The following is a 25,843-nucleotide window of genomic DNA, read 5'->3' as shown; positions in this document are numbered from 1 at the left end:
TGGTTGTTTCACTGGTCATCAATAATACTACCATCACAAAGGTGGAGAAAGGGAGGAAAGAGGAAATTCATATCTGTCTTTTGTTCGTCCTTTGTTTTCAAAGAGGACCATGACATCAGGGAGGTGATGCCATGACATTCAAGTGAATTGGATTTAAGTGAGGGAGGGCTGTGCAGAGTCACCAGCCTCACTTTCTCTCTGGAGTCATCTTAGTCCAGTGGTGAGATATAGATCAGGATGACTGGAGATGGCCCGGGATGCAGTGAGAAATCTTGGTCTTTTTAAGCTAAGGTTTTTAACAGGTCTCAGTTTGACTGAGGCAATGCTCATTCATTGATTAAGGCTAGTTAAGAAATGAAGCAGAGAATGGCCTCTTTACCTAGTCTATTTTGAGCTTTGATTCCCAAGTCTCATACAGACTACTCCACCACACTGAGCTGCTTAAGGTGCCCTTTCTGAATGACATGGAGCAGGGATGCGGAACTTCCAGCTCCATGGACTCACTGGTTTTTTACCTTAATTTCATTTTAGCCAAAAGACAGGTATTACAACAGCAACAAACATTTATTGAGCACTTTATTGTAGGCAGAAAACTTGTTCTAAGTGCTTGGGAGATATAGTTTACATAAGACTTAGTCCCTACCCTCAAGATGCTCACAGATTGGCAAGTATTTTAAAATGTGCTTATGGTTGTGAAAATGCAACATAGCTTCAACAAGCTTTAACATCAAGATTCTAAAAATTTATGAGAGACAGATGTTTTTCCTCAGTAAAGAAAGTGTGAAACTGATATTTCCATAACAGAATATTAGGATTTTTTTGCATTTATAAACAGGAAAATAAAAGAGTTTCAAGGGTACCTATAATTGTAATTTGAAAGCAGGAATGAAAATAATGTTCATAAGAAGGTTGGTAATATTTGCCATTTTTTTTAAGTTTAAAGGAGTATATATTTTCAGGGAAAAACAATCCTAGGAAATGAGCCATGTATTTACTTCTCAGGATTTTTCCAAGTTGTCTCTAGATTTCTCCCTTTAAAAAAATTGTACTGAATAAAATTTTATATTCTTTTCTTAAAAACATTATGAGTGATGAAATGCAATGTTCTCTATTTCTCTCTAGAAAAGGGTATCCCAAAAGTTTTTAGCTATTAAAACTGCATTAAGACTTTTGGGACATCCTGTATACTATACAATGCACATGCACACATACCTATACATATATGTGTATATATATGCACACTCATATATAATAGATACAGATATACATACATGTATCCACTTATTTATGTGACTCTTGGTTTTTATTTTTCTTTGGAAAATATCCTCAATAGAATAAAAGTTCCAAAACCCTGACCTAGGGCAACAAGCAGTTGCTCTTATGGAAGAAGGATTACATTTGTTCAGCGTTGTCCCAGAAGACAGAGCTAAGAGGCAGCTAAGTTTCAATGGGTGCTGGACTTGCAGTCAGGAAGACATAAGTATGAATCTTGCCTCAGGAACACTCTAGCTGTGTGACCCTGGGCAAGTCACTCAAGCTGTCTTTCCCTCAGTTTTATCATCTAAAAAATGAGGGTAATAATAGAATCTATCTTGGATACTCGAGGTTCAAATGAAGTAACATATGAACATTATAAATATACATAATACATATATGTATATACCTCATATACAAAGTGATACTATGAAAATACTGCTATTAACTAAGTGAAAGTTACAAAGAAGCAAGTACCAGTTCACTTTAAGGAAAAACAGCATAATAATTAGAGTTGTTTAAAAATGGAATGGGTCGTCTCATTGGGTAGTGAGTTCTGTGCCACTGGAGATCTTCTGGCAAAGGCTGGTTAATTGTTTGTCAAGAGTATTGCAGAAGATTCGTGCTTTGAGAAGGGGTTGGACAGGATATCTTTTAAGGTCCTTTCCAACAGTAGCCTTATTCTGTGATTCTAAATGTCATTTTTCTTTCTCTATCAATTATATTTCTATTGTGTAATAAGCACAATCTTTATTTTTGATTTTCCATTTTAATTTATAGTCAACCATTATTACTGATGATGAAGAGTTTTTAAAAAACCATATATTGAACTTTAGTTGTTTTTAGGTATTAGTTAATAATGTATTTGAATGATTGACATCCTATTTAATCTCACTTCTTTTACAGGAAGTCTATATTTAGGGCTTTTATATATGAAATTGTATTTTCAGATGAGTTTCAGTATACAGGATACATTGTCACAATATTATACGTCTATCCCATGATAATACATCTATGGCCAACTGTAAGAGATTCCTATGTGGGGGGACTGATAATCGTAAACTACTATTTTGTTTTCTTGTGCATAATAGAAGCAACACTAAAGGTATTGTATAAAATATCAATGTTTTCCATAAATAGAAAAATTCAGATTTCTTAAAAAATCTCTTTTCAAAGTTGAGTTAACTTGATGTCAGACACCATTTACCGTGATGCTTGGCATGATTCTAGAGTCATGATTATAGAATCTAAAATCTAGACTGTTTCATGTAATTTGTTTGTTCTTCCCTGGAAATAAGAAAGAACTCACTCGAGATCTTCGAGAGAAGGCTAGAAGACTATGTGTTGAGAATTTTGTAGAAAAGATTCCCACATAGGTATTGATTGGACTAAGATGGCTTCTGACGTCTCTTTCAACTCTGAGATTCTGTAACTCAGCTAAGATAAACATCATAAATGCTGATAAACATAATGGATTAAAATTAAATCAGTATCATACAGAGGGATTGGACCTCAACTTATTGTTTCTTGTTTGAAAATGACTGATATTTTAAGAATTTTAGGTTTGGAATCTATAGGAGATTATATACGTTCAACTCAAACTAGGTATCATTGAAGAAACACACATATGTATATGTATACACATGCATATATATACATACATACATACATACATACACACATACACACACATACATATATATATACACATTTCTATTGAAAAGCAGTGTGAACATTTTTCCAGGTGGTCAGAAATGATCATCTGAATAATCAGCCCTTGTGCTTAAAGACATTCATCAAATCCTATGAATTTACTAGGTATTCATTTGGGTCTCCCAAAGAGTAAGGGAAATTCTCATAAGTTATATTATGTTCTTTGGAGCCCTTATTAATGAATGCCAAATTCTTTTGGGGCAAATGAATTCTTCACTAAATTAGTTAGGGTACTAGTGTATTAGTATTCTGGAAAATTTTCTCAGCAGGGAGAAACATCTTAACCCAAAATTTCTTTCTAACTAATTAGGTCATGGAACAGTTTTGGATTTATGAGACATGATGACAAAATCCATAAATGCTGGTTTCAGGTGTGGGGTGAGGTCAGCAGGTTTGGATCTAAAGGAGGGGAGGATTTTTAGAATAAAAAAGAAGAAATAATTACTCCTGGTTAGGGACAGCATATTTTCATACTCCTCAAATGCCAAATGTGTGTGTGTGTGTGTGTGTATAAAATTTCATACTTCATTTTTTAGGAGGGGAAATACCATTAGCATAAAAATTCTCCTGAATTCCTTGTTAACATTGTATGAGATACAAGGGCTTTACAGAACTTATTTTGGGAAATTATGGCCTAATCTAATGTCTTTTCCAGAGTACCTCTTTTCTTCACTATCAGAGGATTGTCCATATACTATGCTTCCTTCTTTTTATTGTTTTTCACTGTTCTCAGATGTTAATTACATCTTAGGATATCAGCATTTACCAATCTGAAAGAAATTCCAACCAGGACCCTAATCTAAAAAGATCTGGATAGGCTAAATAATCAAGGCTATCATTAGTAATAGCACTTGAAGGTTTGTGAAGCACTTTGCATGTGTTTTCTCATTTTATTCTCACAACAACCCTATGATGTAGCTGGTATTAATATCCCCATAATACAGATGAAGAAACTGAGGCTGAGAAACTTTAAGTAACCTACCCAGAGTCACACAGCTAATAAGCATCTGAATTGGGATATGAACTGAAGTCTTCCTGACTCTGAGTCTAGCGTTCTTACACATTGTGCCACCTAACTGTGCACAGAGTGATAGACCTAGAATTAGAAAGACCCAAGTTCAAATCCCCACCTCAGGCATTTACTAGCTGTGTTATCCTGGGCAGGTCACTTAACCTGTCTATTGGTAAAATAAGAATGAAAGTAGCATCTACCTCCCAAGGTTGTTATGAGGATCAAATGAAACTACACACACACACACACGTATACATGCATACATATGGAGAGAGAGAAAGAGAGAAAGAGAGGAGAGAAAGAGAAAGAGAGAGAGAAAGAGAAAGAGAGAAAGAGAAAGAGAGAGAAAAAGAGAGAGAAAGAGAAGGAGAAAGAGAAAACTTTGCAAACTTCTTAAAGTGCTATATAAATGAGGCAGCTAGGTGGCATAGTGGATAGAGCACCGGCTCTGGAGTCAGGAGGACCTGAGTTCAAATCTAGCCTCAGATCAGACACTTGACACATACTAACTGTGTGACCCTAGGCAAGTCACTTAACCCCAATTGCTTCATGCCCCCCAAAATGCTATATAAATGCTAGCTACTATTAACTATTAGCATGTTTGTAGTTTTCCATTCACAAAAACTGGATTAAATAAAAATTTACCTGGATAAATTCCAGTTGCCTAAGTTAAAAATATACCAGGGAAGGCATGAGATACTCTCATCTGAACAGATAAGAATAAAATACAATTATTTTAATTTGCAATGGTGACAAATCAGGGAAATCCAGGTCTATAAAAAGAAAAATAAAGTCTCTAATATGTTTTATACTTTGGAGCTGTGTCTTGTGAGAAAAAGAGATTGAGAGATAGAGTAACATATAGAAACAGAAAGCATGCAAATGAGATATTTAATATTATTCCATTGCAGCTAGGCAGCTAGTTGGTGCAGAAGATAAGAGTGTTGGGTCAGAAGTCAAGAATACCTAGTTCAAATATGTCTTCAGACACGTATTTGCTGTGTGACCCTGGATGAGGCACTTAAACTGTCTACTTCGGTTGCTTTCTGCCATTGTTTTTAAGGCATAAATTTGCATTAATCATGGCTAAAAAAAAAGCATGGAAATTATGTTAGTAATGCTCTAGCATCTAAAGAAAGAAGAAAAACTTAACTTTTTGATTGAAAATAGAAATAATAATGACCCTGTGCCCCCAAATTTAAAGTTCCAGTAAGTGCTGAAAAGTCCCCTTCCACATCTCCACTAGTCTCCATCTACCTTCTCATATTCCTTCAATTATATCTGCTGATTTCAGATCAAGAAATGGAGGATTTAAGTGCATTTAAGATTGTGAAGTTTTCTTCTTGAGCCACCAAGGCGTGGTAGAAACAACAATGAATTTAGAATCAGAAGATCTGAGTTTGAAGTTTGGTCCCGTAACTTGCTGTCTTTGATTCAGGCCAAATTACTTTACTTCTTTCTTAGAGTACCTTCTCATCTCTAAAACGAGAAAGTTGGTCTATCTGATCTCTAAGATCCTTCTGGTACTAAAGTCATGTGATTCTATAGGCCTTTCTATATTTTACGTTCAAGATAAGAAGATTCCTCATTCAATGATACTGTTTTTCTATTTTTTTTAAATTACATCTGGGTTAAGTAGGTTCCTTGGGGTCAGTTTGGGAATATCATTATTCACATTGTTTCAATGGGAAAATTGTATTCAGAATTCTAAGTAAGGGGCTTCAAAGGAATTTTTGAATTTTTGAGTTATTGCTGAGAACTGCCTTGTAATCTGTGATCATTTAATTTTTTTTCACATCATTATAAAGTACTCCAAGCAATAACATTTCCTTTTTTGCTTTGATTCCTGAATAGATAATAATTATGAAAAACAAATATTTTCATCACAGTTGGAACCATCTGGAATTTTGCGTCATCATTTTTGGACTCATCGATATCATTTGCTTACACTTAGTCAGACAGAAACCAAGAGATATTATCCTAATTCAATGTTCGGTAATATTAGGATTTTTAAGAATAATAAGATTTCTTCGTATTTTTAAGGTAAGGATTCTGCTATTTAAGTGATGACCATTTCCCTATGATGTGATGTTAAAATATGGCATCTCCCAGGAGTCATTGAGGAAGATCTTAGCTGAATACCATGTAAAATGAGCAGGGCTGAGCACAGGGATTGGAGTCTATACTTGCGGTTACACGGTTTTAAAAATCAGTTTAAACTCCCCCATTCCAATTGTCAGCTAAGGTACAGGATAAGGGCACATCCAAGTCAGTTAGGGAAAGTTTGACAAATTACCCATCTGATCATGTTTCAAGAGACGTAGGTAATTCTTACTGCCTCAAAAATACCTTTCTTGTTACATACCCTTGAGTCAGGCATGAGTAATCATAGTCTGGGATCATGCCAAAGGCAGTATGCCTAGCTCTACTCCTCCAAAGACTTAGTGACCTCACTTTAGCCTCTGAATGTACACAGCCTCCTATTATAGCAACTCATCCAAATCTATTCCCCCTCAAAATTACTCCACACTTTAATATTACTCCCTCTTCCTTTTCCATACTGTTAATCAAAATTCCATTTCTTGATGCGGGCACATGGCCAAGTGTTAAAAGGATAAGCTAAAATTAGCTGTTTAAAATAACTTACACTTAAGCATTAGTGACTGGTAGACAACATCCTCTAGGGGATATCTGTTTTTGAAAAATGAACCTAATTTAATTTAACACAACCTCAAGGGGTAGAATGTATGTGGGAGAGATTATTGAGCAGCCTGGCTCTCTAGTATCTTTTATCTGGTATCAAACACTTATTAGCTGTGTGACCTTGGGTAAGTGACACTTTACTGCTGTCTACCTCAGTTTCCTTACTTGTAAAATGGAAATAATAACAGCACCTACCTCCCAGGGTCATTGTGAGGATAATTTGTAAAGTGCTTCACAAACTATAAGGTTCCATATATGTTGGCTATTATTGTTGTCTACTCTGGGAGTTTCCTGTACCAATGAAATCAATCAATCAACCAATATTTATTAAGTGCCTACTATTTGCCAGGTTCTGTGCTAAGTGCTTGGGGATACAAAAAGAGGCAAAACAGTCCCTGCCCTCAAGGAGCTTACAATCTAATAAGGGAGACAACATGCAAACAAATATGTACAAACAAGCTACATATAGGAAAAAAAGGAAATAATTATCAGAGGGAAGGCACTAGAATTAAGAGGTGTTGAGGAAGGCTTCTAGTAAAAGACAGGATTTTAGTTGGGAATTAAAGGAAGCCAGGAAAATCAGTGGGTATAGTGGAGGAGGGAGAGCATTCCAGGCATGGGGGACAGCCAAAGAGAATGCCTCAAGAGGAGAGATGAAGTGTCTTGTTTGAGGAGGCCAATGTCACTGAATCAAAGGGTGTGTGTTGAGGGCTTGAAATATGATATTCTGGAGGGTGAAGGAGCTAGGATTATAACCAAGAATCACTTACCCAGCAAAACCGAGTATAATCCATGAGGGGAAAAATGGATATTCAATGAGATAGGGAAATTTCATGCATTCTTGAGAAAAGACTGGAGCTAAATAGAAAATTTGACTTTCAAATACAAGATTCAAGAGAAGCATGAAAAGGTAAACAGGAAAGAGAAATCATAAAGGACTTATTAAAGTTAAACTGTTTACATTCCTTCATGTAAAGATGATATTTGTAACTTATAAGACCTTTCTTATTGTTAGAATAGTTAGAAGGAGTATATATAGACAGAGGATACAGCTGTGAATTGAATATGAAGGGATGATATCTAAAAAATAAAATTAAGAGGTGAGAGAGGAATGTACTGGGAGAAAGAGAAAGGGAGAGGTAGAATGGGGTAAATTATCTCACATAAAAGAGGCAAGAAAAAGCTTTTACAGTGGAGGGGAAGAAGGGGAAGATAAGAGGGAGTGAATGAGCCTTACTCTCATCAGAACTGACTCAAAGACGGAATAACATACACACTTAATTGGGTATAGAAATCTATCTTACCCTACAAAAAAGTAGGGGGAAAGGAGATAAGAGAAGCATCTGTGATAGAAGGAAGGGCAGATTGGGGGAGGGGGTAGTCAGAAGCTAAACACTTTTGAGGAGGGACAGGGTAAAAGGAGAGAGAATAGAATAAACAGGGGGTGGGATAGGATGGAAATATAGCCTTTTACAACATGACTATTATGGGAGTGTTTTGCATGTCTACACCATGTATATATAGCCTTTATTGAATTGCTTGCCTTCTCAATGGGGGTGTGGGTGGGGAGGTAGGAAGGGAGAGAATTTGGAACTCAAAGTTTTAAAAATCCTTTCCCTTATAAGAAGTGACCCTTCCTCTGATGCTGAGTGAAGTCTGCAGAACCAGGAGAACATTGTACACAGTAACAGCCTAGTTGTGTGATGACTAACTTTGATAAACTTAGCTCCTCTCAGCAACGCAAAGATCTAAGACATCTCCAAAAGTCTCATGATGGAAAATGCTATCCATGATGGAAAATACTATCCCCATCCAGAGAAAGAACTATGGAGTTTGAATGCAGATGGAAGCATACTATTTGGTCTTTTTTTTTTCTCTTCTGTTTTGTTTTGTTTCTTCTTTCTTGTGGTTCCTCCTATTGGTTCTAATTCTTCTTTACAACATGACTAATGTGAAAATAGGTTTAATAGGAATGCATATGTAGAGCCTATATCAGATTGCACTCTGTCTTGGGGAGGGAGGCAGGCAGAGAGGGGAAGAAAATTTAAAACTCAAAAGCTTATGGAAGTGAATGTTAAAAACTAAAAATAAACTAATTTTTTTAAAAAAAGAAACAACATACAGACAGAGAAGAAAAAAAAAGTATTTATTTAAAGACTATAACTTTCCAGGTATAACCAGTTACCAAATGGCATTTATGCTCATTTTGGGTAATGGTATTTGACCCAATCTTTCATTGAATTTATTCATAAAATAACATTTATATTCCAAGTCTTGAAGCTCTTATATTCCTTTAACAGTAAACATTTTTATACAAGTAATGGAATCTTACATCGAGAGGTGGCAGAGACTTCAGGGGCTATCTAGTCCAAATCCTGTATTTTAGGGATGAGTAAGCTAAACCCCAGGGATTTAAATAACTTACTAAAGCTCACCTCTATAGTAAGCATCAGAGACCCATTGGAAGCTAGGTCCCCTGAGTCCACCATATATCATTCTGCCTTCATCATTGATGATGCCTTCATTAAAGCACAATTATTTCATACAGAAGTAATTCTCTGCAGAACTCCAATTTCTAAGTTCCATGAAAGCTAGGACTCTTGTCTCATGGGTCTTTTTACCTACCCTAGCGCCAAGCAAAGTATATTGATGGTAGGTGCTATTAAATATTTGTTGAACACCAAATGAACACATGTACAAACATGGGATAAATTACATATATTGGCATTGATTACTAGTTGAGTGGCTAATATATCTAATAGGAGAGAAAGACTTTGAAACTGTGTCTTATTTTTCAAATAAATTGACTGATTTAAAAAAAATAAAGAGACCCTTCCTTCTTCCAAATTGCCACAGAAATTTGAGCTAATGGTCCTGAACCATTCTACCTTATATAAATGTCAATTATCCTTATCTTCATTATTATTCTTATTGTTGTCACTATCATGTGTGTACATATGTTACTTCTTCTACTTGTTGATAGCTCCATAAAACCAGGGACTGTGTTTCATTCATTTTTACACCTTCCTGATGTCGCAGTCCTCTTAGAGAATGAAGGACAAACAACAACAATAACAATCCACCAAGCCTAGCATGAGACCTAGTACATTGCAGTTTGATCAATAAATATTTGTAGAATGAATTAGTTAAAGCAGCAAAGAATTTACCCTTCCTTCATTTCAGCTTTCTTATGTGCAACAGTGGCCTATTTTTTTTTTTGCATACATGGATAACATTTACTACCCATAATTAATAGAGTAGTCATTGAGTTGTTTTTCCAGTAATGATGATGGGTTTTTCTTATACATTCATTTAGATTTCATAGATTTTATATATGCAAAAATCATTAGCATGAGATCTGAATTCTAGAAATAATGATTTTTTCCCCACCTTGATACAATTTGATAGCTGAGGTATTGATGTGTGTGTATACTTTTACATGTAAGTTCTACTACTTAGCCAGCCCATGAATACTTTTTCCTAGTGCCTTTTAGAACAATAATGATAGTTAGCATTTATATAGTGTGTTAAAGTTAGCAAAGCACTTTATGCTTCACAATAGGCCTGGGAGGTAGGCCTGATTATTGTCATCATTCTCATTTTACAGATGAGGAAACTGAGGCATCTAGAAGTTAAGTGGCTTGCCCATGGTCACATGGCTAATAAACATCTGAGGCTGGCTTTGAACTCAGGTCTTCCTGACTCCAAGTCCAGCGCTCTGTGCACTATGGCTCCATCTTGCTGCCTTGGTGACAGAACAAAGCTGTCAGCTTTGCAGGAATGAGAGAACATTCCATTTGGAAATCTTCCCAAGTAAAGTTTCCCCGATAATCTGCTGATTCTTAAAGGTGTGTTATCTTACACCTGGGATTTCTTTGACATGCTATTTTAGATGTTGCTACCAACACTGATAAATGTAACTGAAGAACAGATCAAAAAACGCCTTAGCTTGATGTATTGTATTACAAAGGGCTATATCCAAAGTCAAGAGGATACAAAACTGTTAATTAAACAGATTTCTACTCGAGAATCCATATTTCAGGTGAGGAGAATACAAATAATTTATAAAACTTTAGAGGGGGGACCTGGACAAAAGTTGCTCTTGATGAACAGATATGGAGCTATATCGTTGGAGGGAACTCCCTAATTTATAAGATCACAGATCCATTTTAATGTGAAGGAAAATATATCGCTTTTCATACCATTCAAACATGAGTCAGGTGAACATCAGTGATTTTGCTACATTAAAAAGTTTAATGTTGAAACATCAATAGTACTAGGTAGGATTTAATGGGCTGGGCTCACAGTTGATAAGAAGAGGGAAACGGCTGGTTTGCATTAGAGAAATTGTGTAGTTCTCATTGATTCCAAATGGTTTCCTGCTGCAGAAGTTCATCAATACCAATATCTTCCTGGTAATACTACATGACTGAGAATCAGAAAAATTACAAGTGCAAGTCACCAAAAAGTCAATGGTAAGGTATATATTGCAATACATTGACAATTGTAACTTAAGGAAGAGAAGTGGCATAAAAGATATTATCAGGAACATTTAAAACTGGAGAAGGAGATAGACCAGTCATGGAACCAAAAGAGAAGGGTAATAAATGAACAGCCCAAATACTACCCTCCTATCCATGAAAAAGAAAAAAGAAGGCCTTCAGCACATTGGGTAAATCTGTTCAACATTTATGGAAAGACATAGATAATTATACAGTATGAGAATGCCTGGATGGCTTTTTGAGAGCGTATGGATGCATCAGAGTACTTAAAACGAAGTTAAGAAATATGGTACCTACTGGATATTCAGGCTATTGACTATAAGAGAGCAATTTTTTCCTTGATCTGAGCAAGGGCATGGGAGAGGGGGCAGAGAGATATTTAAGAAATATTAGCTTCATGTTAGAGGGAGGAGAATCAAGCCCTGTATTTCCAAGAAGTTATGAATGAAATGAATGCTTCTTTACGTTGCCTATTTTGGGCAAATAGTCTTTTAAAAAAAAACCAACCCAGAAATATTTTACACTTTGTATAAGAGAAATTGAATTTAATTTTCAATTCCTTTCAGCAACTTTATGAAATTTTGGAAAGGAACAAGCGTGAAGCTGTCAAAGAGCTAGGTAGGTGGAACTAAGGAACATTTTAAGTATCTGTACTAATTCCCATTTTGTTCTTTCGGACTCATTAGTTAACTTGAAGTGACCCAAGGGAAATTATTTAACTGCTCTGGGTGTAAGTTTCTTCATCTGCAAAATGAAAGAGTTTGGATTGGGTGATTTCTAAGACCACTTTCTGCACTAATAATCAGTGATTTCATGATTTGAGCATAATAAATTATGAGAATATTTAACTGTAAATCTAAAATGATTTGGGGAGGCCTTGCTGCTTTCAAAGAAGCAGGTATTTCTTGTGTGTCTTGTAGTAGAAAAGACATTGGATCTGTGATCACAGGGCATGAATGTCTATTCTGTCTCTGTTGCTTGTTACCTGTATAACTTTGCTCTGGTCCTCACTTTCTTTATTTGTAAAACAAAACTAAACTAAACTAAAAAAAAAACCCCTTTTTACTTTAAATCCTGTAACTCTATGATTTCTCTCTTGCCCCTAAAGAAAAACACATATAAAATGACTGTCCTTGAGATACTTTTAGTGTTCCTTCTTTCAGATTTAAGCCTTAGGTTAGTTTATTTTCTTCTGTGGAAACTGAGGGGAGAATTTAATGAATTTTTAAGGTCTCTTCAAGCCCAAGGGTGTTATGGTTCTATAATCTATGTTTCATGGTAAAACTTCACTTCGTCTATTATTACAGAGTTTAAGAAAAGCACCTCACAGAAAGACCAGTGTGGTCAGCCTTTTCTTTTTGCCATAATGCATTTCTGGAAACCCTGTTGGAAAGCAAAATTGGTGAAAGAGTAGTCCTAATTTTTGCTTAAATGTAAAAACACAATTAGGGACAACCAGGGGGCACAGTGGATAGAATCTCATCTCTCCCCCCACCCCACCTGTCACCCCCAGTCAAGAAGACTCATTTTCCTGAGCCTCAGATACTTAGCTATGTGACTGTGGGCAAATCACTTGATCATGTTTGCCTCAGTTTCTTCATTCATAAAATGAGCTGGAGAAGAAAATGGCAAACCACTCAAGTATCTTTGCCAAGAAAACCCCAAATGAGGTCACAAAGAGTGGGGCATAACTGAAAATGACTGAAATGACAAACAAAAAACCCCTACAGCTACCTCATTTTTGCCACTGGATGGGGCTAATTCCTCTATAAAACAAGATGTGGAGGCCAGCAGTTTTAAAGATCAGCTTCATACCTGGGCCATCTTTAGGGACCAAGGAAAACTGAAGAAAAAGTGGATTGAGTTGCTGACAAATGAAGAGCATTTTTTTGTTTATTGATTTCTTAGGTAACATTGGATGATTGGATTGGTGAACCAAAAAGCATTTTTAATTAGCATAGCCTTTGTTTTTAACTATTATGAGAGAGATTCTTTGAAGATTCACAAACGCTAGGAATTTTGGTTGGGGAAATATCTAGAGGATTAAAGAACTTCAGATATGTTCTTTTAGGATGGTCTTTAGTGAGGAAATCACTTTATAGCTGGCTGTACTTAAAATTGTTTTAAAAATGTATGTTATGAAAAAAATCAGTGAAGCTTATTTTTGAAAGATATGTTATGGAAAATTAATATATTTCTACTGAGAATAAGAAGTTTGTGTGTCAGAGGTCTGGGAGAATCAGTACCAATTTTATACTAACTTCAATTACATTGTAGAAAAGGAACACTGGATTGAATTAGAAAAGCTTGCTGTTGGAGGAAATCCTTCACTGTCATTATCAACAAAAAGTATTTATTGAACGATTACTACTCAGGATATAAGGCTATAAATATAGGTTGGAGCCATATTGTGGAGGACTTGAGTATCAAGCTGATGAACTCCAATTTTATTTTGGAGGCAGTGAAGAGTCATTGAATATCTTTGTGAAAGGCATGACATGATCAGAAACATGTATAAGGAAGATCAGTCTGGTATCTGTGCAGGATGCATTGAAGAGGAGAAGGGAGAAGGAGAGAGAGAAAAAGATCAAGGGAAAGAGAGACAGAAACAGAGACAGAAAGAGACAAAGAGAGAGAGAGAGGGAGAGAGAGACAGAGAGAGAAAGACAGAGAAAGAGAGACAGAGATAGAGAGGTGGGAAGACAATTGTCTATTGTCAATCAAGCCAATTAATACAGGAAGGAGTTACTAAAGATTTTGACTTGAGGTTGTGGCAAGATAAGTATAAAGATGATTTAGAGATGAGATATGGTGTAGAAAGAAATATGTCTAAATGGAATTGCCACAGTCTTTATCATCTTTGTCTCTTTCTTCATGATTATACACAATGGGAAACCTATCCTATTTTACTACATTGTTGTGGGAGGTGTGGCTCAAATACCAGTGCTCTCTTAGTTTGGGTTTGATGTTGAGATGAAACGAGGGACTCACCACTCACTGAAATCTTTAAAAAAAAATACTTTTTTCTAAAACAGTAAGGATATGCAACAATGTATAATCACAGTTATCTTTTCTGGATTTGGCTTTTTCTTGTCTCCATATGGCTATGCTTCTGGTCATCAGGGCAGGATATGGTGAAGGAAGGACACGATGACTGTCATAGGCTACAGAAATCCACCAAGTCCAAGAGGTCCAGATTCTATGTGGCTGGGACTTGTTATGCCCTTAAATGACCAGGAAGCTGCATCTGGGAACCTAGGGCCAACTGGGCCCCAGGGGGCAGCTTTATCTTCTTTTAGGTAAAGCCTCCCTATTGTGGATGGGGAGAAAGAAGCTTCATCAGGGAGACTGCTGGCCCTATCACCAATTATCACAGCCCTATGATAGTTAAATGAATTGTGCTCCTAGGAGTGAGCTTCCTCTGAAATACCTGGACTTGTAAACTGAACTGTACAGTTTTAAATCAGGTTTAATAACCCCTGCATAACCAGATGATTGTGTAGCCCTTTGGATCCTAGTAGGTATGGCACATACTTGCTGTTGGACAAAAACAAAAACGAAAACAGACAATCTGGACAACTGAGAAGAAAGAATTGGAAAACTGAGGAAAACAAAACAAAACAAAACCTAGAAAACTGGCACCTGTGTTGTGAGCCAGCTGGATCCTCTCTGGGAAGTGTGTCCACTGGCCATTGAGAGTTATCACTGTGCACATGAATGTTTCCAGGGATTGAATAGCAAGGAAAGAGAAACAGGACACTGGGTTTGACCCAAGAGTTAGACCTAAAGAAAGTGGATGTGGTTGGAAAGTTTAAAAAAAAAAAAAGAAGAGTAGAAAGGTCTGAAGAAATAACACTACTTTGAAAGGTAGCTTTCCTCATGGACAAGGCTGATTTATATTAGTGGTAACTCAAATATGGCAGCTACGTGGCACAGTGGATAAAGTGCTGGGCCTGGAACCAGAAAGACTCATCTTCCTGAGCTCAAATCTGGCCTCAGACACTTAGCAGCTGTGTGATCCTGGGCAAGTCACTTAACTTTGTTTGCTTTAGTTTCTTAAACTGTAAAATTAACTTGAGAAGGAAATGGCAAATCACTCCAGTATCTTTGCCAAGAAAACACCAAATGGGGTTACAGAGTTGAGCACGACTGGAGCAACTGAATAACAACGCAAAAATGATTTTTTGGAAAATTGTGGAGTTTATAGTTAAAAGTGGAACAGTATAGTGAACCCAAGTTGATGCCCTGTTTGTGAAAAACCGTGTGTTATAGAAGAGGATGTCATGGATAGAGATGATAAGCTTAAAAGGAGCAATGTAAAAAAAAAAACATACTTTCATAGCTGTGTTAATATGTATTAGAACATTTGTAGGCTTTTATTTAAATTTGAGTGAGAGAGGGAGCGTAGGTAACTAAGGATAGTTGTTTTATGTCAAGCCGTGTAGAGTAGCAGGAAGAACACTGGATTTGGAGCCAGAAGAAACTTGGATTTAAATCATCCTGCTTATGATACTTAGTGGTTGTGTAACTGGGCAACTCACTAAACCTCTCTGAGAATCAATTTCTTCATCTGCAGAATGGGAATAAAAATAATACTTTTATTACTGATAAATTGTTATAAGGTTCAAACAAGATAATGGATATAAAGTACTTTGTAAAAGTTTTTTGTCTTCATTCTTTTATTTTTTCATTCAATTTTATTTTTAATTCTGAATTCTCTCCCTCCTATCTCCCCCTCCCTCGGGCACTGAGAAAGCAAAAAAAAAACCAACCCAAAAAACAAAAAACAAACCCATTATGAATATGTATCATCAAACAAAGCTAATTTCTGCATTAGCCTGGTCCAAAAAATAAAAATGTGCTTTTCAGTCTGCGTCTATCACCTGAGTCTATCATCTCTCTATTTGGATGTGGATAGCATATCTCCTCATGATGTTGTTCAGTCATTTCAGTCCTGTCTGACTCTTCGTGACCCCATTTGGGGTTTTCTGGGCTTGGCAAAGATACTGGAATAGTTTGCCATTTCCTTCTCCAGCTCATTTTACAGATGAGGAAACTGAGGCAAAAAAAGTTTCATCACGAGTCCTCTGAAACTGTGACTGGTTCCACACTTTGTAAAATTTCAAAGTACTGTATAAATGTTCGGTGTTACCAGTAAGTATCTCTCTACATTTGGGGCAATGTAGTCATTTCCCTTGAATTAGATCTGCCCAGAGTAAATACCTGCTTATTTAGATTGCTACCTCCTCGGGGAGGAAGCGTGCCTCCTCTCACTGTGGCTCCCTCACAGCCCTCTGTTAGTTCCTCAGACTCATGCTGATGGAGTGGAAAAAGCAGAGTAGTGTCAGAAGACCTGGATCTTGGGCAAGTTACCTGGCCTTCCCAAACCTCAGTTTCCTCGTCTATAAATTGGGGATAGGAATTCTTGCTCTGTCTACTTGACAACCTTTTTGTGAGGACCACATGAGATAATGGATAGGAAGTGTCCTATAACTTTAAAGTATCACCTATCTATTGCAAGCTGCTGTTACTAATAATCATTTACTTTAGGCCTGATAGAACGTGAGTGCCGAGAAGTTGTCATTGCCTTAAAAACCAAGCAAGCCATCCGGAATGTGCTTGGTAAGGCGCTGAAAAATCTAAGATTCCTTTGGTCGAGGGGCATAATTGATAAAATTGAAGGAAGCAAGATGAACAAGGTAATGAGATGATTCCTGGTAAAGCTAGTGAGTGCTCTTACCCTCTGTTTCCACTAACTTATTTTCCTAGGCCTCAAGTACAGTTAACGGTTTCACTTGATTTTTTGCTTTGGCAGTGATGGATGCCAGCTGGTTTGGGGAAGTGTGAATGGGGTGGGAGAGAAATGGATAACTAGATGGGTTAAGACCAGGGGTGGGGAACCTGAGTCCTCTTGGTCACATATGGTCCTTTGACTGAATTCACAATAGTAAATACATAGTAAAGAAAAGTATGTACAATGGAGTGAATTTGCCCATGAAAATAATTAACAAGATGAGAGCAAGGGGGAGGGGAAAGACAGACAACTGACCACTTAAGTAGAACAAATGACTCAGTAAGTTAAAGGTAAAATAGAATCTAACTGCCTGTCAGATTCTTTAAAGAAAGGATATAAAGATAAATGTCAGCTGACTGGTTAATTATCATTTTGTTTGTATTTAGCTATTTCTTGCCAAAATAAAATCGCTGAACAACTTTCCAATGACGATCCCTCCCCCTACTCCTGAGAAGTTCCTTCACAATATTGTTTGGCTGGAGAATAAAGATGTTCTCATTGAATTCTTTAAGGTAAAGATTCTTGTTTTTCTTAGAGGCTCAGAATTGCTGGTAATTCGTTTGTATTCTCTAAGGTCAGCTCGGAAGAGTTGGTGTTATTCAGAATGATTGCTTCCTTGTGGTTCCCCAGGATGATACGCATCTGTTCTCTGTGTCACTGGTCGTCCTGAGACCTGGAGGGAGCTTTGACCCTAGCTAGTATTCATTCAAGAGACCTAGGTGGTAATTCCCATTGTGCTGTTTACTAGCTGTGACTTTGGGCAAGTCACTTTATGTCTGTAGGCCTCAGGGTTCCTCATCTGCAAACCTAAAAGCACTATGTAAATGTGAACCAGTTTCAGCATGCATTTTATCATCTTCATCACCCACTGATCCATGACATCTTAAAATACTTTGAGGGGTGGGTGTGGCCCTTAATCTATAACAAACTGGAATTTCAGGATAGGTTGTAAAACTTGATTTGACTCCGGTGAAGGAATGAATGGAAGATTGTTTTTCTGACTTAGTATGGGCATTATTAAATGTACTGTGAGACTGTGATTCCGATCGGGCTTTACAGAGTTCCAGTGGTTTGTGAATGTTTTCTTCCCAGACCTAATAACGGGTCTGTGATCATCTAAGATCATCTAGAGATTTACTCTAAACAGCAGGATCACCATTCTGTGCTCAAAACTCATGTGATTTCATTGATTCAAAACTGCCTCCAATGATGCAGATCAAAACCCATCCACACCACCCCATTCATGCAAGTATGAATGGTTCTAAAAAATACTTGCTTCATAAAAAGCTTAGGTATTAGAAATCATGGAAATTGAGTTCCTAGGACACAATATCTCCTTGATGCATGTAGAAGGATGTCTACAGGGGTGATGCTGTCCTTAACTGGAAAGGCCTCCCCAGTCCCTATAAGTACATATTTTGGATGAAGAGTACATAGATATTGATACATGGAGACTTCTGTGGTGTGTACCTAAGTTGAGGAAAGGACTTGCAAGTCCAAAGTCCTTCTTCAATAGATGTCAACTCATTGGAATACCTCCTGGAGTTCTTGGGCTACTACCATTGTTATTTTTTCCACCCTGAATGTATCACTTATTAACCTACTACAGAGGAAGCATGCCTTTGAATGCTTACCTAAATCGGATCAGATTGTTGAAGCTCTGAAACTTGTTTTATCTCAGATGCAGTTTACACAAACTGATTGTGGCCATTAACTCAGCCCAAATGGAATCCAGCCCAGTTACAGACCTATGAACCCTTGCAGACCAGAATTGTATCATACTGGGAAAAGGAGTTCTTGGCTCTCAAGGCCTTATTTGAAAACTTGGCTTTCCTAAATCCTTGTCACAATGTACAGCCCCCTGTTAATATCTTTAAATAAGTCACAAACTGAACTAGTGCCATATTTAACCTCAGATACAAAACATTCCAGTGAGCCTAAAATGCCTTCTCCCATAAGCCCAACTGTCTAGCCTTTTCTGAGTCTGTTGATTTGTATGGCAAAGTAAGTAGCAAATCAGCCCCAAACAGACTTAAAGGGTCTCATTTAGAAACTAAAGCTGACAAATCTATATGCATCATAGTCCTTATCTTATGTGACCCACACCTATGCCATGGTTTCTTCTTCCTGGGCAAGAATACCTGCACCCAAGTTCTGTTCCCATATTATGACCTTATTTCTTTAGACCACTTTCCCATATTTAAAACCCTGCACTCTCTAACCCAAGGTTTCCGATGCATGAGACAGGGAACGTGTATATTGGAACACAGAAACCTTTGGGGTGTATACCTGAATCAAGGACCAGACAAGGAAGTAAATAGATCTCCTGCAACCCCTTCAGATTCTCTCCGGGTGTGAACCTTGTGTTTTATTAACAGATTCCATGCAGCTACAATGTCCTCTTTGGGACTGCTCATTGAAATGGTCCACTTTTTCTCATACTGAGGGTGTGGTGGTGACCTTGTCTGCTTAGATGTACATATAGAGCATTTACCATCTCTTCAATCTCTCCAAATTTCTTATTCCAGGTTTAGGGTCCTAGCTTTCATCCTATTTTTGGTTGAACTTTATCTACATCCTAGAGACTGAAGTTTGCTTACCTTCAGCATGCCATTCTCAAACAAATGGTGATAGGAAAAGAATTAATTGAATCCTGGAATAGCTCCCCCACCCCCATTCTCCATCACCATAACAATTGAATTTGGAACCTCCCCACCTATGAAAAGAAGTGTTTTTCCCAGGATACCCAGGACTACTTTTTTCCTAGATAATAATTGTTCATATTATACAAATCTTCCCAGAGATGGCTGTTTTGGGACAAGAGTATGTATGAGAGAAGACTGAAATGAGCCTTTTAAAGAAGAATTTGCCATAAGAACTAAGAAGATAGGCAAAAGTGGTATAGATGATGACCCAACTTTCAAATTCTTTGTTCAGGAACAAATTATTTTCAACATTTAATTATCTTTCCATCTTTAAGTAAACAAGCCAAAGGTTTTCTATATCTAGTCTTTTTTATTCTTCTGCCTTTTCTGAAAATTACTATTGTATACAGGCAAATTACCTAATATCAATCAACAGAATACATACATATATATGTGCAAATATAGATATTATACATGTCTATATTGTTTATGTGAGTAAATTAATTTGTTCAGTTGTTTCAGTCATGTCTGACTCTTTGTGACCCTATTTAGGGTTTTCTTGGCAGAGATACTGGAGTGGTTTGCTGTTTCCTTCTCCAGTTCATTTTACAGATGAGGAAACTGAGGCAAAGAGTCAAGTGACTTGCCCAGGGTAACACAGCTAGTAAGTGTATGCAGCTGGTTTTGAACCCAGGAAGTTGAATCTTCCTGACTTCGGGCCTGGCACTCTATCTGCTGTGCCACCTAGATGTCTACAAGCTAATTAGAATAAAATAAAATAATGAAATCTATCAACATAAAATAATTCTGATGTCTTTTTACGTCTTTGAAAATTTTAACACGCAATAAACCCTCCCTTTGCTGCAATAACTTATTTTACACAATTTAGCATTTAGTTCCCAAGATTTTGACACACACTCTTTAATTCTTCATCATGAAACCACACATCACACTTGATATTGCGTGTCCTCAGGGGTGGGTGGGTAAATGTTTGCCAACCAGCTGGGGTGGGGAGAGGAAGGGGCACATGGCACACTTCTAAGTTGAATTGGCTTTATTAACATTTTCTCTACCACTTGAGTCTAGACCTCACTGGCCACAAACTGCCAACGAACTCCCCAGTGCTGCCTGAACCAGATGAAAATAGAATTGGGAAATGTTTAACAAAATAAATAAAAATACAATGCAACATAGATGATTTAATTTGTGGTCTGACTCAATATGAGTCCTGAAGGGATCCATTTGTATTTGAGTTTGGCATAGCTGGTCTAGACAATCAATAAAGCAATAAATCAAGCCCTGATCTGTAGCACTTGCTGATTTCCAAGGTGTAAGTTCTCACATTGAAAATTAACAATCAGCTCTCAAAAACCAGCTCCATCACAACCCTAAGAACCTTTTGTGAACAGTCCATTTTCCCAAGTTTAACTTTGACAGGCAGCATGATGCAGTGAAAGGGAGTGTGATGTAGTGGATAGTGTTAAACTTGGGAATCAGAAACACTTGGCTTCACATCTTTCCTCAGACTCTCACTAGCTATGGACAGGTCACTCAATGTCTCTATCCTCATTTGTAAAATTAGGGAGTTGGACTTAATGACCTCTATGGTCCTTTTTGTTATAAATCTGTGATGCTGTGATTAAAGCTCATTGATTTTCAATGGGATTTAAATCAAATGAGTTCCTAAGCCATTGATGCATGTTTATCTACATTTCTTGCGTTGACAAAAAGTGGGGAAACCAGCTTAATCTGGTTTCATTTGGGTCAAGATCAGATGTTTTGAGTCAGCCTACAGTGAGTACAAATACACATGACTGAGCATTGTATCACAAAATTAAACCACAGTAATATTATTGGTAGTTCCAAGTAATTCATCTCTGTCTGTCTCTTGCTATCTCAATCTCTTTGTGTCTATGCCATATTTCTGTTTAGTATTTCATTTAGAAAACTGAACCGTCAGATTTTTTGATAATTATTATTTTTTTCTTTTAGGAAAAAGCCCAACTTGCTTGTTTTGACTATGGAGATATCATATGTAAAGAGGGTGAAATGCCACAAGGAATTTATTTGATTATTTCAGGAATGTCAAGCGTAAGATACATTAATATCAATTATAAAAACTTAATTTAAAATAATGAGAAAAATGGTACTCTGGAAGTTTAAAAGTTTTCATAAAACCTCTTCTTTAAATGATTAAACATTTATGCCCAAGACGTATATCATAATCAGTTAATTAACAAATATTTATTGAATGCTTACTATGAGATAGGCACTATGCTAGGCAAAAAGGAAGCTGTTCCTCTTCTCCAGAAGCTTATATTCTACTAGAGGGACATAACATGTGCCTTTGTAAGTATTTATGAAATAAGTATAAGGTAATTGGTGGAAGAAGGTACTAGCAGCTGAGGGATCAGGAGAGACTTCATGTGCTTGATCTGAGTTATGAAGGAAGCCGAGGCAGAGGTGAGGAGGGAATGAATTCCAAGCATGAGAGCTGGGGCACAGACAAAGATAGCAGACTTTAATTTCTTGAAGAACTAAATGAGGAAAGCATTTGGTTCTTAATAGTCTTACTCTGTGTCACTGATCAAGGAAGACATTTCTAGGTTTAAAAAAACAGACACAGTTTCAGCTTGAAAAAAAAAGTTATGAGTAAGACAAAGGAAAGTCATAAATATGATAGCTTACAAACCACATTTCTACTGTGGCTGTCTACTAGATCTAAATGGTAAAATAACATGTATTGGTTCCCGCTTGCTTTCATGCCAACATCTCCCACAATAAAATAATAGCAGATATTGAATTATTAAATAGGAAACCTTAAATTTAAATACTCTTTGAAATGTTAATGAGTTTGTCTCCTAAACATAAGGAGTAAAAAACAAAAGGTATAGTAATTGACATACAGCCTGATTTATTGTACGAATGGCTAAGTATTGCTAGATGGACATGGAATCTTTAAGGCTACTTGGGTTCCATTTTAGTAAATCAAGTCCTCCAAATGCTGTCATAATGACTTGAATTACTTCTTGAAGTGTCTAATTTGCTTCCAGTGGTAACTTCCATGCTGGAATTATCTAGCTGGTCTTATAATATGACAATATGTGTCAGTGTTGTGATAAAAATCTGCAATGAAGAAAATCTGAGGCACAAAGTTCCAAGCATAATCTATTTGTTAGCAAGGCTAATGGTGGTCAATAATAGAGGTCAACAGCCCTTCAGTGACCAGAGATACACCTTACAATCAGAACAGCTTTTTATAATTTGGTGGTTACATAAGGACCAGTGATACAAACTAAACTAAGACTGTGATTGGTTTATAAGAATGGCAAAGGGTGGATTATACATCACATCAAATGACAAGAGGGGTCTCCAGAGGCCATAGCAACAGGAAAAATACAGTGTTGAGTAGCATTCTATGGAAAGTCCTATACCAGATATCAATCAGTACCAGACAGACCCAGTGCTGGGCAAAACATCTCCTGCCCAGGTTGACTTATCCACCACTCATCCTCCTTATTTCCCTCAAGAGACAGGACCAGCTTGTAGCCCTGAAGATTTGTGTACTTAAACTCTTACTAAGGCCTATACAATTAAATTCAAAACTGATCCATAGATATTAAGTTCAGTGATTAATGAAAACTCCTAACTATTAATTAATCAATAATCAATTTCACATTTGAATTATAAGCATCAAACTCAGGAAGTTTGAAAGTTTTCATAGAACCTCTTAAAATATGATAAAAACTACAAAATACAAATATAAAGCATATAAATAAAAAATATGATTTGGGGGTTGCTTCTTGCACATAAATCAATATTGACAATATACTACAGTTTGATTGTGCCACCTTGCATCTTTCCATTGTCCTTTGAGTCACCCACAATTTCAAGTTTCCAGAAATGGTGGTGTTTCATGATTCACAGCCAATGACATCACTGGGAGAACATTACTCTTAAAAATATGGGTTTAGGGTCTTTGTTTTGGTCAGGAAGCATCTTGAAATTGTTGAAAGTGCTACAAAATTGCCCAAATGCTGCACAGCCTTCAATCTTCCCTTTGTCAATTCAATTTCGTAAGACTAGTAACACTATTTTAAAAAGGAAATGAGGTTAATTTGATATGATTTGTTTCTAATGAATCCATACTGACTCCAGCTGATCACCACTTCCTTTTCTAAGTATTCAAACATCATTCATAGACTTTTGCTAGAAATTGAAGTTACGCTCACCAGCCTATAGTTTGAAAAATGGGGCATTTCTCCCTTACTTGAGGACCAAGACAACATTTACTCTCCTCCCACCCTGTAGTCCCTATAGTATTTTATCCTTCATGATTTTTCAAAGACTTCTGACAGTGGCTCAGCAATTACATTGATACATACATTTAGTACCCCGGGGATTTCAGTTTAGGCCTAATGGCTTGACCTCATTGAAGGTAACTAAGTATTCATTTACCATCTTCTCACATGTTTTGAGTTTCAATTTCCTATTAATTATCTGTTTTTGTTCTATCAAGTATTGGGTAGACAAACCAAATGGATTGTGTTACTCTATTGGTTATCCCAAATATTCTGCAGATGCCAGGGTCTTGTAATATTCAAATATTCAATTTGGTTGATAGAGGAGTCATACCCTGGCATCATGCTCCATCTCTTCCTCACTCCCTCTCCTAACTTGCTTAGTCAGCCAGAGACTGTCACCAGGTATTTACTCAGTTAATTAACTAGCATTGTTTTACCAAGGATTCCACACTCATGGCATGAACATATTAAACAAATGGGTAAAGCACAATGTTTGAAAGGACCAGTTGGTGCTGTTATGGCCTCCAGGAAGACTGTAAGAACTTATGCTCATTATAGCCCAGAGAAGCTGTTTAGTCAGAAGTTACTAATCTATGTAACACTTATTAAGAGACTGCTTAATATCAATGATAAAAATGTAATTTAAAATAATGAGAAAAAAAGGCACAAGAGTTTGAAAATTTTTATAAAACTTCTTTTTTGAATGACTGTAAACATTTATGCCTAGGATGCATATCATAATCAATGGACAAGCATTTATTGAAGGCCTACTATGAAGCAGGCACTATGGGACACAAAGACAAAAAGGAATCAGTTTTTGTTTTCAAGGAGCTTATATTCCATCTGGAGACATGTCCATATATATTAAGTGTACATGGAATAAATATAATTGGTGGGAGAAGACACTAGAAGCTGGAGGGATCAGGAAAGGCTTCATTTTTTAAAAATGATGCTTAATCTGAGTTTTGAAGAAAACAAAAAATCTAGAGGCAGAGGGTAGGAGAAAATGCATTCCAAGCACAGGTGACAGACACATTTCAGTTGGCCAGTGCACCAGGCCTTGAAACCCAACTGATCTGAAGCAGACTGGAGTTAGGGCAACTACATAAGACTTTTCTATGAGAATAACCTAGAGACCACCATGCCAGATTCTAATATCACGAGAGGTGTCCTTTTAGTGCCACATGAGCTTTTCAAAATCACTTGAAAGGTTTATGGCTTCTTCATCATACATGGTCGGTGTCCTTGTTATTCTGCTAGCTTATCTTTGCTTTATTATTTTAGTCTCTCATCGTAGCAATAGCTTTTCAATGCCATATGAAAAGTATCATCACCTAATGGGGATAGTGAGGTGGCCGAGTGGATAGAGTGTTGGGCTTGGAATCAGGAAGACTTGAGTTTGAAGTGTGCCTCAGACATGTATTGGGGTCACTGTGGACGAGTCATTTAATATCTCTCAGCCTCAATTTCTTTAAATAGGGATAATGATAACACTTACGTCACAACAGTGTTGTGAAGATCGCACGAGATAACTAGAAGTTGCAAATCTTAAAACTATATAAATGTTAGCTATTATTATTACTTTTAGTTTTTTAATTTATTTTGAACTCAAATACAAAATAAGAAAAGAAAAAAATTGCCATGTGCACAGCAGAACATAAGAGAGAATTCAATATAAAACAATAGCTTTCCATTTCAAGAAAACTTCTATAATAAATACTGTACATTGTTTTCAAAGCTGTCCAGCTTTTTTTGCTTCCTTGTAGATTTTCTTTTGTTCTCTGCTGTGCAATTTTTACTTTATTTTTCCCCTCCCTCCCCAACCCCCCAAGAATTATGTGTGTGTGTATATATATATATATGTATAAGTATATATATTCACACACATACATATGTATACATAGATATCTATAAAT

General features: G+C 36.7%; 1 protein-coding gene across 1 annotated transcript in view; it reads left to right on the top strand.

Annotated features, from left to right (window-relative positions):
* SLC9C2 (solute carrier family 9 member C2 (putative)) overlaps positions 1-25,843 on the top strand; it is a 116,630-nt gene that overhangs the window by 66,842 nt on the left and 23,945 nt on the right. The window contains exons 16-22 of the mRNA XM_027868629.1: positions 2,161-2,359; positions 5,834-6,022; positions 10,575-10,724; positions 11,751-11,802; positions 16,735-16,883; positions 17,365-17,490; positions 21,616-21,714. Coding sequence (XP_027724430.1) covers positions 2,161-2,359; positions 5,834-6,022; positions 10,575-10,724; positions 11,751-11,802; positions 16,735-16,883; positions 17,365-17,490; positions 21,616-21,714 — 964 coding nt within the window. The remainder of the gene's footprint in view (positions 1-2,160; positions 2,360-5,833; positions 6,023-10,574; positions 10,725-11,750; positions 11,803-16,734; positions 16,884-17,364; positions 17,491-21,615; positions 21,715-25,843) is intronic.

Source organism: Vombatus ursinus, unplaced genomic scaffold (genome assembly GCF_900497805.2).
Source record: "Vombatus ursinus unplaced genomic scaffold, bare-nosed wombat genome assembly UNPS02014789.1, whole genome shotgun sequence".
NCBI lineage: Eukaryota > Metazoa > Chordata > Mammalia > Diprotodontia > Vombatidae > Vombatus > Vombatus ursinus.
This window is presented reverse-complemented; position numbering and strand designations above follow the sequence as displayed.